The 15,997-nt window shown below is 35.8% G+C and overlaps 1 protein-coding gene across 3 annotated transcripts in view; it reads left to right on the top strand.

The window, feature by feature from the left end:
- Window positions 1-15,997, top strand: part of RGS12 (regulator of G protein signaling 12) — a gene marked incomplete at both ends in the record, with an annotated part of 75,720 nt that overhangs the window by 42,506 nt on the left and 17,217 nt on the right. For all 3 annotated transcript variants that reach the window (XM_079534071.1, XM_079534070.1, XM_079534069.1), the window contains 9 exons: window positions 1,315-1,484; window positions 4,510-4,602; window positions 5,544-5,687; window positions 9,178-9,357; window positions 10,552-10,705; window positions 11,878-11,954; window positions 13,674-13,874; window positions 14,796-14,869; window positions 15,849-15,975. In XM_079534071.1, the coding sequence (XP_079390197.1) occupies window positions 1,315-1,484; window positions 4,510-4,602; window positions 5,544-5,687; window positions 9,178-9,357; window positions 10,552-10,705; window positions 11,878-11,954; window positions 13,674-13,874; window positions 14,796-14,869; window positions 15,849-15,975 (1,220 nt within the window). The remainder of the gene's footprint in view (window positions 1-1,314; window positions 1,485-4,509; window positions 4,603-5,543; window positions 5,688-9,177; window positions 9,358-10,551; window positions 10,706-11,877; window positions 11,955-13,673; window positions 13,875-14,795; window positions 14,870-15,848; window positions 15,976-15,997) is intronic.

Below are 15,997 nucleotides of genomic sequence, written 5' to 3'. Positions count from 1 at the left end.
CATCTTAATACATATTTGTTAGCTACAGAATACATTTAAAAATGAAGTTTCAGGACTTATTCTGTCTTTATAACTGTCTTTATGAATGACCGTGTTTCTTAACATAGGGTTTGGAAGTGTGAAGTCATTTTGAATATACAGCAGAAAAGGAGCTCTTGAGAGATCTTGTAAAATAGTAATTTGAGTGAAATCGCTCCTTTTCTTTTATCTGAATGTCTAACTGTGGAAAATAAACTACAGTAAAAACGTCTCTATAAGGCATAGGCCATTTCTCACCACTTGTGAATTCAGTTCCCTTGAATTTATAGTGAGCTTTAGATTTGTTTTTCATTTGGTATAGAATTATTGAGGACATTATCTATTTTATTTGGGGATATTATTTTCCTGTATCTATTACTACTTATTTTTCAACTTTTTTTGTTTTATTCCTTCATCACATCAAAATTAGTTTGTTTGATGTGTCTCTAGTGCAGTGTTCTGCTCAGAGCAGGGTCCATTTTATATCAGACAGGATTGTTCAACACTTCGTTCAGTTGTGTTTCCAGAATTAATCAAAACTCAGCCCACGTCTATGAAGTTAGTAATTCAGAGTACTTCTGTTCTCATTTTACACTCGTGTAAACTGAAAGATGGAAGCAGTAGTGGTTTGTAAAAGGACCTGCAATATGGCAAAATGACAAGCTTGTGAATAAAATCCTGTTGTATCCAGTTTTCTCTCTTACTTCGAAGAGCTGTCTCTTTCACTTTTCCACTGTGTGAGCAAGTGGCCACTTGTCTAGGAGCTTTTTTGTGTGTATTCTGTTTACTGGGTCAAAGATTGTTTTGGTTTAATACATAAAGTTATCACAAGTCTATGTAGATCTATGTAGGATCAGAAGTCTGTGTAGGTCTATGTAGAGGTTTGATATCTCCTCTGGTATTAATTTCCTCAACTTAATTGTTGAGGAATTGTTCCTTAATTTTTCAGCCTTTAACAGAAATGTCTTAATTTCATGAAACACGGAGTCCTTGGCCACTGATTGAGAAGCGTTGGAAGGGTTGCTATGTCCTGTTATCAGATAGGCTTTTGTCCACTTTCTGGTAAATGATGGGTTTTTAGATGTCTGCCTTCCTTGGATAATATTAGGAAGAATGACCATCCACAAACTGAGGAACGTTAGCTCCTTAGGAGCACGGAAATAGGGAGAAATATTTTGAAGACTGCCTAGCTATGAGCTTGCGAAGGAGGCATATTAAATCAAGAAAACCATGCTGTAGAGGAGTGTAGAAGTGAATATTAATCTGACAAATTTGTTTTTGTTTGTTTTGTAACAGAGCTGAATAGCGCTGATTTAAAGGACTGCATCAGTGAAAATAGCCTCAGTAGCAATGCGAGTCTTCCCAGCGTACAGAGCTGTCGACGACTTCGAGAAAGGAGAGTTGCAAGCTGGGCAGTTTCATTTGAGCGACTTCTTCAGGATCCTGTTGGTGTTAAGTATTTTTCGGTAAGCTTTGAAAGGTAGTATGAGGCTTTTCAAACGTCCTGATATCAGTAATTTTTCCGTGTTCTTTTTACTTTCATCATGCTGTCCTTGCATAGGACATGCAATAGGAGACTTACATAGTTATCATCTGAACATCTTTAAAATTCAGACTGATTTGTCATTGAAAATAGATGTATTTCCTTGCATTTCTGAGTAGCAAAGCTCCAGGTAAAAGTTGAGGATATATTCTGCATTGTATATGATTTTTTAGTGAGATTTCCTATTGTGTGTAACATTGATATTTGTTTATTTTTATGTCTGTAGCTTTTTTATAAGAAAAAGGCAAGTTTTATTAGTTATGAAAGAATTAATGACGTTTTCACATTTGCCTGAAATGTTGAAAGCCTTGCTGAAGTGTTGAAAGCCATGTAGAAGGTTTTTTTTTTTTTGGTGATACAGAGGCTTGGCTTCCTGCTAAAATTCTTTAGAAAAATTTAGGAAGTAATTAGGTAGCTTAAGAGCAGTGGTTAAAGTTGCAGCTTGCAGGAGACTACTGTTGAGTATTTGCAAAGCATCAGCATCTACACAGGGCATTTACAATGCTGTGAATTGTATCATCTTTATTTTAACTCTTTGAGGTAGTCAAGCTCTATAAGGTTTTGCATCATTGCACTGGAGATCTGTTGTTAATTCTGGATATGTTATAGAAGGAATTCTTGTGCTGTCCAAACCAGTTTTAACAAAAAGAATGTAAAGAAACTTATGATATAAGAGATTTATATTATTGGAATCTGCAATAGCTCCTTTACTGAACACAGAAATGGTGAAGGAATCTTAAATGGTGAAGGAACCTGGAAAACAAATTAACAGCAAACACCCATTTGAGGAAACACAGAAAATAAAAACAAAATGATACATTCTAGATATTAAAATCCCTATCTTTCCATTTTTCTCAGCAAAGTAGCCAAAGTGTTACCATTTCTCCTTAGATACTGAGATTCTCTTTATTTGGAAAGAAAAATTCAGTTCTGCCTGAACAGTGGTGTAGTTGTAGTGAAAACTCAGTCATTGTTTCTCATTGCTTTATCAGTAGATTTACTTATGTAAACATAAGAAATTGTTGAATTTTTTTTCAGTGTTGTGAATGTTGAAAACTTTAGATAAAAGTTTGAATGTAGCTGGCATTTTAGATTTTCAGATTAAAAGGTTAAAATTGCATTTCATTTCATCAAAAGGCAATCTCAAACATAAAAAAAATACAAAAAATAAGTTATTTTTTTTTAACTTTACAAAAGTGTATGTGTCAAAGAAATACTCAATTTAAAGAACAATTAGGGAATTCTGACATTTACTGTGCACACCATGATTTTGTTGAGCCTCAGGAGAGATCCAGGGCCATGGCTTAGGTTTATTTACCTGCACCCTGCATACTGTGAAGTGATATTGTGCAACCTGGATATTGTGAACCTGGATGTCATGAAGTCTGACGTGAAGGCGAGTCATGGTGGCTGAAGGAAATTAACGTTCCTTCAAGAGGAAGTTCACAAGTTCAGAAAAACCACGGGACAAGAGGGAATCACCTATATCTAGCCAAAAGATAAAAATATCTGTGCTCAAGAACCTCAAAGTCATTTAATTTATGATTGCATAGTAAGAATCTTGGTCCATTTAGATGCCTTTCCCGGGGACAGTTTTGTCACAGAGCAGGAATTACCTGCTAAGGAGAGATTTTGCATGTTTTGCAAATACTCACATTTTGCATAATAGTCTGTTGATGAGAGCAGTCCTCGAGGAAGTGAAAGAATTGATTGCGGTTCCCTCCTCAAGTGGTTCAAACCAAAGTCTCCAGCTTCCCAGCCATTTGACAGCTACATACTGTTCCAAGTGTGGCACCATTCAGTCTTCCTAATTGTTTTGTAGCCAGCTGTGCCAATGTTATGTAGCCAAAAAGAAAGCAAGCAGGAGATTCACTGCAAGATCTGTAGTGAAGGCAGTGAATGGGGAAGTAGGCAGCTGGGTTGTAGTTCCTGCTCACTCATTTGTTTCTCGTCCAATCTGTAATTACATGTAAAATGCAGCAAAGTCTCCTGACTACTCTCTCTGGAATTTTTTTTTCTTTGTCTCAGATCAGCTATTACAGGACCTTCTGGTTTAAACTGATAAGCTGCTAGTGGATTTAGATTCCTTGTATTATGGTCTGCCTCAGTTGTTTTCCCACAGTTGGACGCCCTGAATCTTAAAAAGACTAACTTAAAAATTTCATTTGAGCCCTAATGCTTAAATCTTTAATGCATAAACAAACTGGGTGATTTTCAGACAACCAAGTTAATTTTTTAAGCTTTTTTACCCTTTTTTTTCCTACCAAGTAAAATACTCTCAAGAAACATATGCTGACACAGAATTGAGCTATACAGGTTTGAAACAGGAACAGCCCGTGTTAGTACATTTTTTGAATTGAAAGGGATCCCAGTCCTTATTTGGACCTTTGGATGCTATAACATAAATGTACTGATTAGGGTTTGTTGTAGTGGGAGACTTTTTTTTCTTTCTTTCTAACACTGTCTTTTCTAAGGAGAACCCATCTGGCCACATAAATGATGAAAGATTTATATAGCAACCATGTGATACACAAAGTTGTTATAATGAATACAGAATTGATTATGTACACAGTTTGATAATTATCTGTCCTATTATACTGTCAGAACCGCAGTTAAAGGCATGGAATTTACAGTGTATTTTAAAGCAGTTGTTTTAAAATATTAAAATGGTTCTCAAAAGTTTATTCACTAGTGTAGATGGTACTTAATTTCAGGCTTCATCTTTGTATGTGGAAACAACTTGATTGTAACTTGATGTGTTATTCTCAACTGTGTACCTTTAGAAAGGAATGAGGGAGGAAAAGTGCTAGGCACATGTTGGATGTGCATTGATTTTTTGCTTTGAAAGATAACTGGACTGTTATACTGAATTGTTAGCATTGTCCAAAACTGCAGGTTAACTTCTTTTTTTATGATGCACTTAATTATTTGTTTATTTTTCCCCCTAGGAATTTCTTCGGAAGGAATTTAGTGAAGAAAATATTTTATTTTGGCAGGCTTGTGAATATTTTAATCATGTACCCGCACATGATAAAAAAGAGGTAAATCAGTGCTGTGTTTCAGTACATGGTGCTAGTTGCTAGAAACTGATACTTCTTCAATATCGTTAAAATTATTAGAATTATGCTTGATCTTTGCACTGTGATTTCACTAAAATGGTGTTGGAGCCTCAATCTCCTAAGAGTACTGTCCCAAGTTTGAGATGTTGGGTGTATTTAGGCTTCAGTAGAGTTCAGAGGTAGCTGTAAGAATGGGCTGAAGTATTTTGGATATTGAAAACTGGCTAACCCAGTGCAAAGTAGTGCACAAAAAGTTAACGTGACGACAAGTGAAAATTAGCCTCTGTTGTACTCCTTCAGCTGGACTGTCTATACTTGCCAAGATAAGGTGTCTAAAATGTGTTTACACTGTGGAAATGGATTCCCAGTACCTCTTTGCGTTTGCTTGGACGTCAATTTTTTTTCCCCTTTCAGACTTTCTTCTGTCTTACATTTTTTTTCTAAGCTGAGGTTAATGTGGTTTTTTTCATTATTTCCAGAATGTGTTTCACAGTAAACAGGATAAAAATAGAGCATTAATGTTTTTTAGCAGTGAGTATTAAATGTATATATACATTTTTCTGACTTCTAGAAATTCTAGAAACATTTAGAACAGATAGCGTGTTCTTAAAATAGCAGTTAATATTCTTCTTAAAATAGCAGATTCTTCTTAATATAGCGCTCTTGTTATTTTCAGAGTCTAAATTTTATTTTGTTGGCAGCTTTTACTGCTTAAGAAATACTTGATGAGCATTTGTAATTTTAAAGGAAAAAATTATCTGAATAAAGCTAACAAAAGCTGCTAAATGAAAAATGTTTATATACTTTATGAAAGTGGAATGGCTCTCTTTAGAACAGAATATATCAGTGTAAAAACCAGCTGTATAAAGAAGCATTTGCAAAATTATATAAAAATTCATATGGAAAATATTTGTTTTCTGCAGCTTTCTTACAGAGCTCGGGAGATCTTCAGTAAATTTTTGTGTAGCAAAGCTACAACCCCTGTTAATATTGATAGCCAGGCACAGCTGGCAGATGATATTCTCAATTCTCCACATCCAGATATGTTCAAGGAACAGCAACTTCAGGTAACCACAGAAAGCAGAACTTTTGTACACTTATGTCTGTTATCTTTTCATGTGAAGTGCTGGGAAATGTCTAAAACTATTTTTTCATGCTGAATATCTTAATACCTATAAAAAAGAGATCAAGATGATAGACATTCTGTTAGCAGTATAGTAAAAGGCTGCATAAAGGAACGCTTCTTGACTTTTTCTGTGCATATGCAATTATATAGGAAATTGCCATTATTTAGATCTGAAAAATATAATTGAAATGAAGATTTAGCACAAGGAAGTAGTACCATGTGATGAAATACCACTGCATATTGTGTTTGCATCTGGTTGCTAATTCTTTTTCTGTAGCGGACAGTTGTGTACAGAAACAGAATGTAATTTTGGTTAAAGTGGTTTGTAAAATATGCTCTGTTTTACTGAAGGAGTCATTCCCTTTTGCTTTAATAGAACTGTCAAAGAGCTTGTTAAAATGTTGATGTTCAAACTGAAGACCTCTGAAGTGGATGCATTTTAAATAATTCTTGATGTTCAGAACAGTTATGTAACAACAGGATATATTTTACATTTTCTGCAGAACTTGAGTTTCTCCTTTTCTTTTCTCCAAGTAATTCAAACTCCCCACCCTAACAATTTAGCATTAGAAATAATCATGAGATCATGGTATGTAGGAATCAAGGAGGTTGCTTTAACTGGATAAATTGAGCAAATCACAATCTTGTTCTGAGTGCAACGTTGGATTTCATGCTTTTGGATTTAAGAGCAGATGGGTGTATTAAGTTCCTCCATCTGCAAAGTGGAGATAGAAGGGTAAGTCGTAACTGCTTCATTGGCAGCTTCTATCATATAAGGAAATGTACAGCCACTCCCTATTCACCTACCAAGGTCTGAGACTTCTGTGGGAATTGCCAGCCGTGATCTCAGACACTTTATCGTGCACTCCTCATCTTGGCTTTGTGGACCTCTTCTTCATTTCCCATTTTATGGGTGGAACAGAAGGTGTTCTTGTGAGTGTGGTGGCTGGGCTGATGCAGGTTTTCCTTGTCCAATGAAAATGCCGTGTCCTCAAGTTGGAGGTGGATGGAAATGCTAGTATGAAGCTACTAGCTGTGGGTCTGATCCCAGCCATGCGGCCTGCATGGACTTGTCCTGCTTCTCTAAATTGACAGTGCATCTGTAGTTTTCACATCCCTCATACCTGTTCATCTCACTGGCAGATAATGTAAACAGGGTGAGAATTACTTCAATTTACTTGAGCAGCCTTGCTGCTAGGTGTGCCAAACAAGTTACAGATGTGCTACCCAGCTGAGCTAGGTGCTGGGTAATGGACTGCCAAGCTTGACTTTGTATCTTGGTTTCACTAAGTCAGTTTTGTGGTCCTGGTGGCTGCTATGACTTTGAGAATGGAGATTTGGATGTATGACTAGTTTGGGCAACACACCCACTGACTTTCAATGTTCAGCTCGCAATAGTGATGCCACATTAATATTGAGAATGCTCTGCATTTGTGTTATCACAAGACTTCTGGAATTCCAGTCCTGAGCATAAAGTGTAAAGGTGTTGATTTGTGTGATCTGACAAGCATTACATGATGCTGTGGAATAGAGTGTTACTGGTAGAAATGTAGTGGAGTTCTGAAAATTCTCTTCATAGTTTTGCAAGAAGAAGAAATATCTACTACCTGTTTCCAAATAAGCAAAAATCACTAACATGTGTAAATGATGGTAACGGTAAGTGTGGGATATTGGTGCTGTAATGTGATATAGCAACATAGCACAGGGCAGATGATCAGGTCTAAATGAATTAATACAGTCATTACTCAGACTATTAAAGTTCAAGATTTTAGCTGCATTGCAAAATAATATCCTATGTTTATCTGCTTATATGGAGTATGCAGGCTGTTTCCATTTTTCCCCGATAACCTTGTATCAACAGTGTATCTGTGAGTCCATGAGATTGAAGCGTTTTAATTCCTATAATTACTTATCTTTAATTTTGTGTAATATGCAGCAGTAATATTCTTTGAGTTCAACAGAACTCACTGTTTCTGCAGCTGTGTGTGTTGTGTGTACCATGCCATTTGTTGAGCCTTGCCTTGAAGATGATATGCTGCCTTTTTGCATTTTACCCGTGCAACTGTGGATTGTGTTTTTCATAGAGAGGTTTCCCTCTGTGAGCAGTTTGTCAATTGGGAAGGGTCACTGACACTGCATTGAGGGCTCATTAGGCTTTGTGTTCAGCTGTTTCACACATTAAGCACATTAAACTGTTAAAACTAACCCTACAGTGGTATTTTTTCCATATGAAAGCAATTGGTTAGAGGGTCCAATAGAAGCAACAGGTAACACCTAAGACAGAATGGAAATGTATGAGGGAAGGTGAGAACAGAAGTTGGAAGCCAGCATACAGATTGTGTTAGGTTTCTGTGACATTGCAGCATCAAATTCTTTCTGCTCTATCTTGCTGTTTCGCAGTAAAGCTTTGAGCTGAGGCTTGTTGAGAAGGTTGTCTCTCCGTCTGAAAAATGCTTTTTGCCTACAGTGAGGCCCATTGTGGCTTAATGGTGGACTTCTCTGTAGACTATTGGGAATGCCATAGCCAGCATACCATTATTCTCTCGTAGGAAATCAGTCATGTCAAAAGAAGAGCTATTCATACTGGATTTTCAGATCATGTGAGGTTAGTTTAATCATGAGAGAAGATGCAGAGGTAGAATATGAATTGACTTAAAACTGTAGGTTTGCAAAAATAGAGTAAAAAAATCCAAATAGCTTAGCGGTTGATTAAAAAAAGCTTTTCCTTTCCTTGCATAAATTTAGCTTTGGCTAAATTAGCCTCAGATGTTTCCTCCTGGTATACAGGTGTGTGTTAATTGTACTCAGAACAGCCATCTTAGGTAACCTGTTCTTTTACCAAGTCTTATTTATGTTCCCTTGACTTTTGGATCCTCCAAAGTCACTGATACTTTGTTTCTTATGATTGGCCTATAAACATTATGTTAAGGATCCTATAAAGAGCTCTTTGCTCCTTCCTGTGTCAATAGTGAACGTGTAAATTTTGTAATTGGTTTCTATTTTATACTGCAATATATCATTTTTCTGAGTCTTAGACCATAAATACTTTTCTCATTCACAGCTGCCTTAAAATGCACTTGTATAATTTAACAAATACTAAGTAATTTATAGAACTGATGTAATATCTCTTGAAAATATTTCAAGTAGCTACTTGTTGTGTTCTTTGCATAGAATGTGCAGACATAAATACAGTGTCAGATAAGATATGAGGTTGGTGTTGTCAGGAAATAGGTATCTGTCTGAACCTGTACTTAATGTGTCAAATTGTACTTCTTTTTAATTTGGGACAATGTACTTAACCAGGCATAAGCAAAATTGTGCCTTCTGCTATGTTCGTGTGCTGAGCTTTGTGGAAGTTGGCTGAAATAGCATCTTTTCTTCATGTATCATTTAAGCTTGCCTAACTGTTATCTGTTGTATTTCACTTTCAGATTTTTAACTTGATGAAGTTTGATAGCTATACTCGCTTTCTCAAATCCCCCCTTTACCAAGAATGCATCCTAGCCGAAGTTGAAGGTCGGACTCTTCCTGATCCGCAGCGTGTTCCCAGCAGCCCCACTTCTAAACACAGTATTAGTTCAGAGAAGTCCAATATCTCAACACCAAAAAAGGTTACTTTTGATTTTGTTGTTATCTGAAATCTAAATGCTCTTAAATACTGTTTTTCAAGTTGTTTAAAAAGTTGAAAGACAATACATAAAAACCAAGTAGAATGTTTGCCTAATGATGCTGGCAAATATTAAATTTACAGAATGTTTACCTATTCAGGAAAACACTTTGTTTTAATCCTTAACATTGATTCAGATTTTTAGCTGTTGAATTCTTGATTAGAATTTGAAATCTATATTATTATATAAATCTATTTACAAATAAAAATTTAGGATTATTGTCATATGTCAGTTGAGAGACTTATTTTGATAGATTATTGGAATTAAGATATTTTAGCTTTTGCTGAGAGCACAATCAGAAATTGAGAAATCTTAACCTAGCTTAGCTCATTTTTGTGGAAGATGGGCTTTGAATTTCTTATACCAAAAGATGATTCTGTGTAAAGCAGATGCATTTGCTTAAAAAGTGGACCCGTTCTCTTACTGATCTCCTAACATTAGAGTTTATCTTCTTCATCAAGATGATGCCACCATAGCATTACATAACTGTATGGGTAAATTATAACTTAGCATTTTTCAATCTCTACATGTTAGCCCATCTGCTTTTATGTATTTCTATGAGGAACCTTTAAAAGTAGTGCTTTAAGGAGTAATCTAATAATCTAACAAGAGTAGTAGCTTGTTAAAAACAGTTTTAGCTTAATAGCAATTATTCCTGTATTCTTCAGCACTAATAAATAGTTTGATTGTACATGTAAATATAAAACAGCAAATTGCCATTATTTTTAAGTGCAGTTCATGTTTCAGCTTAGTCCAGGAAAAATCTCTGAAATATTTAAAGGGAAATTCCTTATAAAAATAGGGCTGAAGGCTTTTCCACAGTTAATGGTAAGCTGTGGAGAATTCTTTCATATTTACAGGAGCTCTAAATGGCTTACTGTCAATAATAGTCCTTGCATAGTAGCTCGTACCCATCGTGTGTTTCCTTCTTTTTGTTTCATAATTATTAAGTCAGTAGATGGTTATGATTAACCATTATGGTGATTGTTTATTTTGTTTTTGATTGTTTTTTATGGTGAATTAACCGTTATGGTGATGGTTAACCTGACCATCAGGAAGAAATGTAGGAAGGGTTGTTTTAGATTACATGCTTATAGTTGTGTTCCAGCCAATAATTTAATTGTCTTTTGGTGATAGCTAAGTGGTAAATCAAAGTCAGGAAGATCCTTAAATGAAGAGTCAGGAGAGGAGGATACTGAGAAGAAAAAAAGGGGGACATTTTTCTCGTGGTCAAGAAGTAAGAGTTTGGGAAAATCACAGAAGAGAAAGGAAAATGGTGATTATCAAAATGGTGAGTGTTCACGTTTTACATTGTTGCATAGTTGTTTCAGCAGTAAATGTAATTCTCATACTGAGTTCACTTAGCATGTCTGTAGGTGTGACAGAGGGAAAAGATGCTGTTTAATCAGAAGGCCAAAGGGTGGCTACTATTACTGTGAAATTCATAAAAAAGCAGGTATAAAAATAAATAAAAGTATGAAAATATTTAACCTTATCTTATTTACTTCTAAGAGACAGTTGTCTGCCTTACAGTACACTCTGCTCTTCTTTGTGCTGCTGATTGCTTTTTCGAGCAGAGAGCTACTATTTTTTTTAGTAAGATAATTTCAGCTCTTTGCAGAGAAGTTCAGGAGCTGTACATACAAGTAGTGCTATAGCTAGATATTTAAAAATTCCTTCAACATTGACCTAGCATTCATTCTTTCATTACCACAGAAGCACATATGCTTTTGAACACCCTACTCATGCTTCCTATTAGGAAATGACTTTCCATGTTCAGTTCTTTCCTGACGAAAACGAAGGAAGAAGAGTCAGAGCTGTGAAAACCATCGTAATCTGTTGTTTTGTTATTAAACTGTTTCCAAGAGTTTAGGGAAGACTTCTACTCTGAATGCACCAGTGCATGGCCTCCAGAGGGAGAGCTGAATGTGCTGGATTAACTCAAAATTTCATTGAAGTACCAGATTTAGAGAACGTGATGTCTGTAGATTCTTCTTGTCTATTTTCTAGTAAAGCTCTGGTCCCATGAGATAATTTTGAGTAGTTGTGTTCTTACTATACTCACATACAAAAAGTTATGAGAGGTATTTCCTAAGATTATAGACTTCTTAAAGAGACTGTCCCAAGATCTTAGTTTTTCTGACACTAAGCCTACAGTCTAAAAATGCATTTATAGCCCCTCAAAATATGTGAGAAGGTAAACTATTTTTTAAGTTTTAAAAATAATAGGCTTTTAAAAAAAATCTCAGGAGTGAAAAAAAAAATGAATACAAAAACAAATCAGGCTGTTCAGGGGTTACATAACTCGACCAAATATTGTTTCATTTATAGTATGAATACTTTTTTTTTCATGTAGTGAAAAAGCGATTTCTCTGACACCAGAAGCTAATGTTCTACAACAATTTTTCAGTATTGCAATAAAAATAAACATTTTTACTGATTGTTTATTCTTCCCATGAACAGATTCTATTCAGTCCAATGGATTATCATACAGGCGGGAATCCCAAGGCTCCATGTCTTCAACAGCTAGTCTTGACTTGGTAATGGCTGGCTCTTAAAAATAAAGTGGGAAACAGGGAAAACAGGGAATTGTTAATTTTCTAAGATGTGTGAAGTAATTTGCTTGAAGTAATACTTAGGGAAAGCATCCTTGAATGATGCAGAGTTTTCCTCCGTTTAACCAGTGTTGATACCAGTGTGTCTGTTGTTCCTCTTTTATTTTTGTGTGTTGTGTGTTTTTCTTCTTGTCATCATGACTTCACTCTGCACCTTTAATGTGAGAAAAGAGGTAGGGAATTTGATTTTAAACCTTTTTTGTGTTAGTATGTAAGGAAATAATCAATGAAGACACTGCTTTCTAACCATCAAATTCTACGTTCACAGTGTGAAAGGAATGAAATGCAACATTTAACGAGAGAACATAATTTTATAATTTTAATTTTATTTCTCCTAGGTTGAGATGGACAAATAATTTTAAAAAGAAAAAAAAAAAAAAAGGATTTTGAAAAGGTTTTTGATAACCATGATAAATAGATTCTAAACTGCTATATGGACTGGATTATAGCAACTGTAATTTTGCCTACGCATGGCAAAGTTATGTTTATTTCTATTGCAGAGAAGTACTAGTTTAAAAAACAGAAAGCCCCATCTGCTGTGAACAACACCCCCTTTTTTTCTTTCCTACTCCAGCTGATTAAGTTACAAAGTTATTGAGATTTGGATGGGAAGAGGCAAGAAAAAAAAAACAGGAAGAGCATAATGAATAGCCTAAGAGAATGCTGAAAATGGTATTTCTGTAGTGTTTTTTTAAAGCTCTTTACAGAGAGAGTGGTGAGGCGCTGGAACAGCCTACCCAGGGAGGTTGTGGATGCCCCGTGCCTGGAGGAGTTCAAGGCCAGATTGGATGGGGCCCTGGGCAGCCTGGTCTAGCATTAAATGGGGAGGTTGGTGGCCCTGTGTGTGGCAGGGGGGTTGGAAATTCATGATCCTTGAGGTCCTTTCCAACCCTGGCCATTCTGTGATCCTGTGTTTTTAAGTATATAAGTGGGCTTTTTGTTAAATTTTCAGATATACTTCTGATATTATGTGATACTATTATTGTTCTCCTGTTACTGTAGGATAATGGTTTATGCTATGTCCTTTTCCCTTCACCTGTAACGTTGTGCTTCCTTCCCCTTTTTAATTTAAAAAAAAAAAAAAAAAAAATTGACCATTAAGTGATTTTTAAAAAATATTTAAATATGCTGCATTTGTATATATAGCATTTAGATGATTGTGGAGAAAAAGGAGATTTTTTTTTTTTTTTTTTTTGAGGAACCTGGTACTTGTAGGTATTCTTGTCACTTAAGTGTTGATTCATAATGTGCCAATGGTAATTATTACCTCATTGGGTGATTCTTGTGTATAGACACTTAACTATTAGGAATCTAAATAAGGTTTGGTTTAGTTATTACACTTCTTTGATTGAGAGTTGTTCTCTGTACCACCAGAATCCTGTAATCTGTTTTACACACTCAGCAGTCTACAACATTGTCTGTTCTCAAATTAAGGTTTGTGCTGTGACATTGTCATCTGATGTTTTTTTCTTTCATGATTTACATTCATTTGATATTACGATATTCCGGAGGATTTCAAAACATACTTAAAAGTATGGACTTGAGTTGGTTTGATTCATAGAGAATCTGAAAGCTTATACATATTCCCAGTTTTTCCATTGGGCATTGACTTCCATTGACATTCTCTTTCTTGTTCTTGTCAAGTCTGAAGCCTCCAGACTGCCTGCATTTGTACCAGATAAAGAGAAATCCCCCAAGTACTGCTGCGTAAACCTTCCAGATGGTTCATCCAGCAAAATGGCTGTTAAATCTGGATTCTCTATCAAAGAGGTGCTGTCTGGACTCTGTGAGAAGCATGGCATTAACATAGCTGCAGTGGACCTTTTTTTAGTTGGAGGTGATAAGGTACAGCATATTTTTGTGCTTGCTTTTTTCATAGTTATTCATAAGAAGCTCTGTTCTCTCAATAGTAATACATATTTCCTGATTCTCCCTATAGCTTTACATTGACAATTTTAGTTAGTAGTAGGAGAATTTAGTGAAACTGCAGTTGGAGTAACTTTGGTTGTGGTATCCACATTAGAGAAAGCAAAAGAGTTTATAATAGTTTCCTCGTAGTAATAGGTTAATTTAGATGTCTAGGCCATGTAGTTTGTCCAGGGGGAAGGGAGTGTAGAAGTATTCACATACTAAAACAGATGTGTGATACAGATTGAGCTCCATTAAGGGGAAAAAAAAAAAAAAAAAAAAAAAAATTATGGAGATGAATTCATGCTGGAATTAAGGTACAAATTTTAATACTGAGGAAAATTTCCAAGGCAGCAGTTCACCTTGAATGGAGATGATGTCTCTTATTCCAATGGAAGGGTCTGCAATTCAGGAGAAGCTGTGGATCTGAACTGCTTATTATTTTAAGTTTATTATTATGACCAATCTAGGTGATAACAGTGATGAAGAGTGATATGCATACATAATTAGGTGCCTATTCTTTTAAATCTTCTAATGACTGCTAACTGCCCATATTTTCTAATATATCATCCTTTATAATAGTTTAAGTTGAAGGATCTTAGCTTGTTTTAAAACACCAAATTCCCAAGCACCTGCTGATGACAGTGAAGCTGAAGTTTGATCATGGTCTCACAATATACGTTAATCTTTTAACTTATTTTAAATTAATATCCACTAGAATGCATGCAACCTATGCTAGTAATTTTCTGAGTGTTCTGGATAACTTTTTTTAAACTTTTTTTGAAATAGCTGTTTTATATTCCGTATTTAAAAATTAATTTCTTCTTTCTTCTTCTTTTCCTGACCCGTGCTCTGTAGCCACTTGTATTGCACCAAGACAGTAGCATCCTGGAGTCTCGGGACCTACGCTTAGAAAAACGCACTTTATTTCGGTAAGAGTCAAAAATACTTTTTCTGGCATTTTCTGCCCCAACTTGTAAGTGCACTAAGGTACATTGCTGGTTACCTTTGCAATGGAACAGCAGTTAATGTCTAAAAGAATTGTTCTGAATCTTGTAAAAATATCTAGTCTTAATTCTACGAGTTTCTGTTTAAATAAAAGCGTAAGTCCGTTTTTACTTTGAATTGCAATGAAAATTAAGCAGGAGAGAGGTTTTTAGTTGGAGTCTCTGAGTGCACACAAATCCCTGTTCCACGTCGTGCCTGTGTTTAAGCCCTGATATTCTTTAATTTTTGAGCTATTTAAGTGCTTTCTCTACAAGCAATTGTGAGATTAGGATACTTCTAAGAGGTAATTCAGGCAAGGGCAATCAGAGTAAGGATCAGTGGGGAGAAATACGGGTACTGGACCACTTCAAACTGACTAGAGCAGTACCAAATGAGTTTTAAATGCTGAAAAAGGTGATTGTCTGCTGTGCTCTCTTAGATGGAAGCAGAAGTTAGATGCCTGTGTCTAGGTTAGAGACATCTGAATACTTTATGATCTCAGTGTCTTAACTGCTCAAGCTGAAGCTGATATGAACAGCAACAAGAACAAAATTTGTCCAAGCCCATCTCAAGTAATGGACTACGTGAGGTACTTGGAATAGTATGTTGTGAGTTACTCTGACGGTGGGAAGAGATGGTTTTCTTCCATCCAATGCTGCAGCGTGGGCATGGAGTTACTTTGGAGCACTACTGGACCATAATGACTGGAGCAATGTCAGAGGGAAGGGCCATGGCACGTGTTTAGTTGGTCTGAGGATCACCATGCCATTAGGGTACTTCATGCTATCATTCAGCTTTGGCAGCTATAACAGTGGGAATTTTAGTAGTTGTAAACTAGTGCAACTTTGCTGTCTATTGGATTTTATATATTTTTAACACTTTACTAGAATAATTCATACCTACTGTGGCAATTGTGTGTTTCAGGCTGGATCTAGTTCCAATCAATCGATCAGTTGGTTTGAAGGCTAAACCCACCAAACCAGTAACAGAGGTCCTAAGGCCTGTGGTTGCAAAATATGGTTTAAATCTTAATGAGCTTGTGGCAAGACTAGTAAGTATCTTTTGATGTAATT

This window comes from Tetrao urogallus, assembly GCF_951394365.1.
Source record: "Tetrao urogallus genome assembly, chromosome: 4".
Classification (NCBI taxonomy): Eukaryota; Metazoa; Chordata; class Aves; order Galliformes; family Phasianidae; genus Tetrao; species Tetrao urogallus.
The sequence above is the reverse complement of the archived record's forward strand: the minus strand, read 5'-3'. Positions and strand labels throughout refer to the sequence as shown.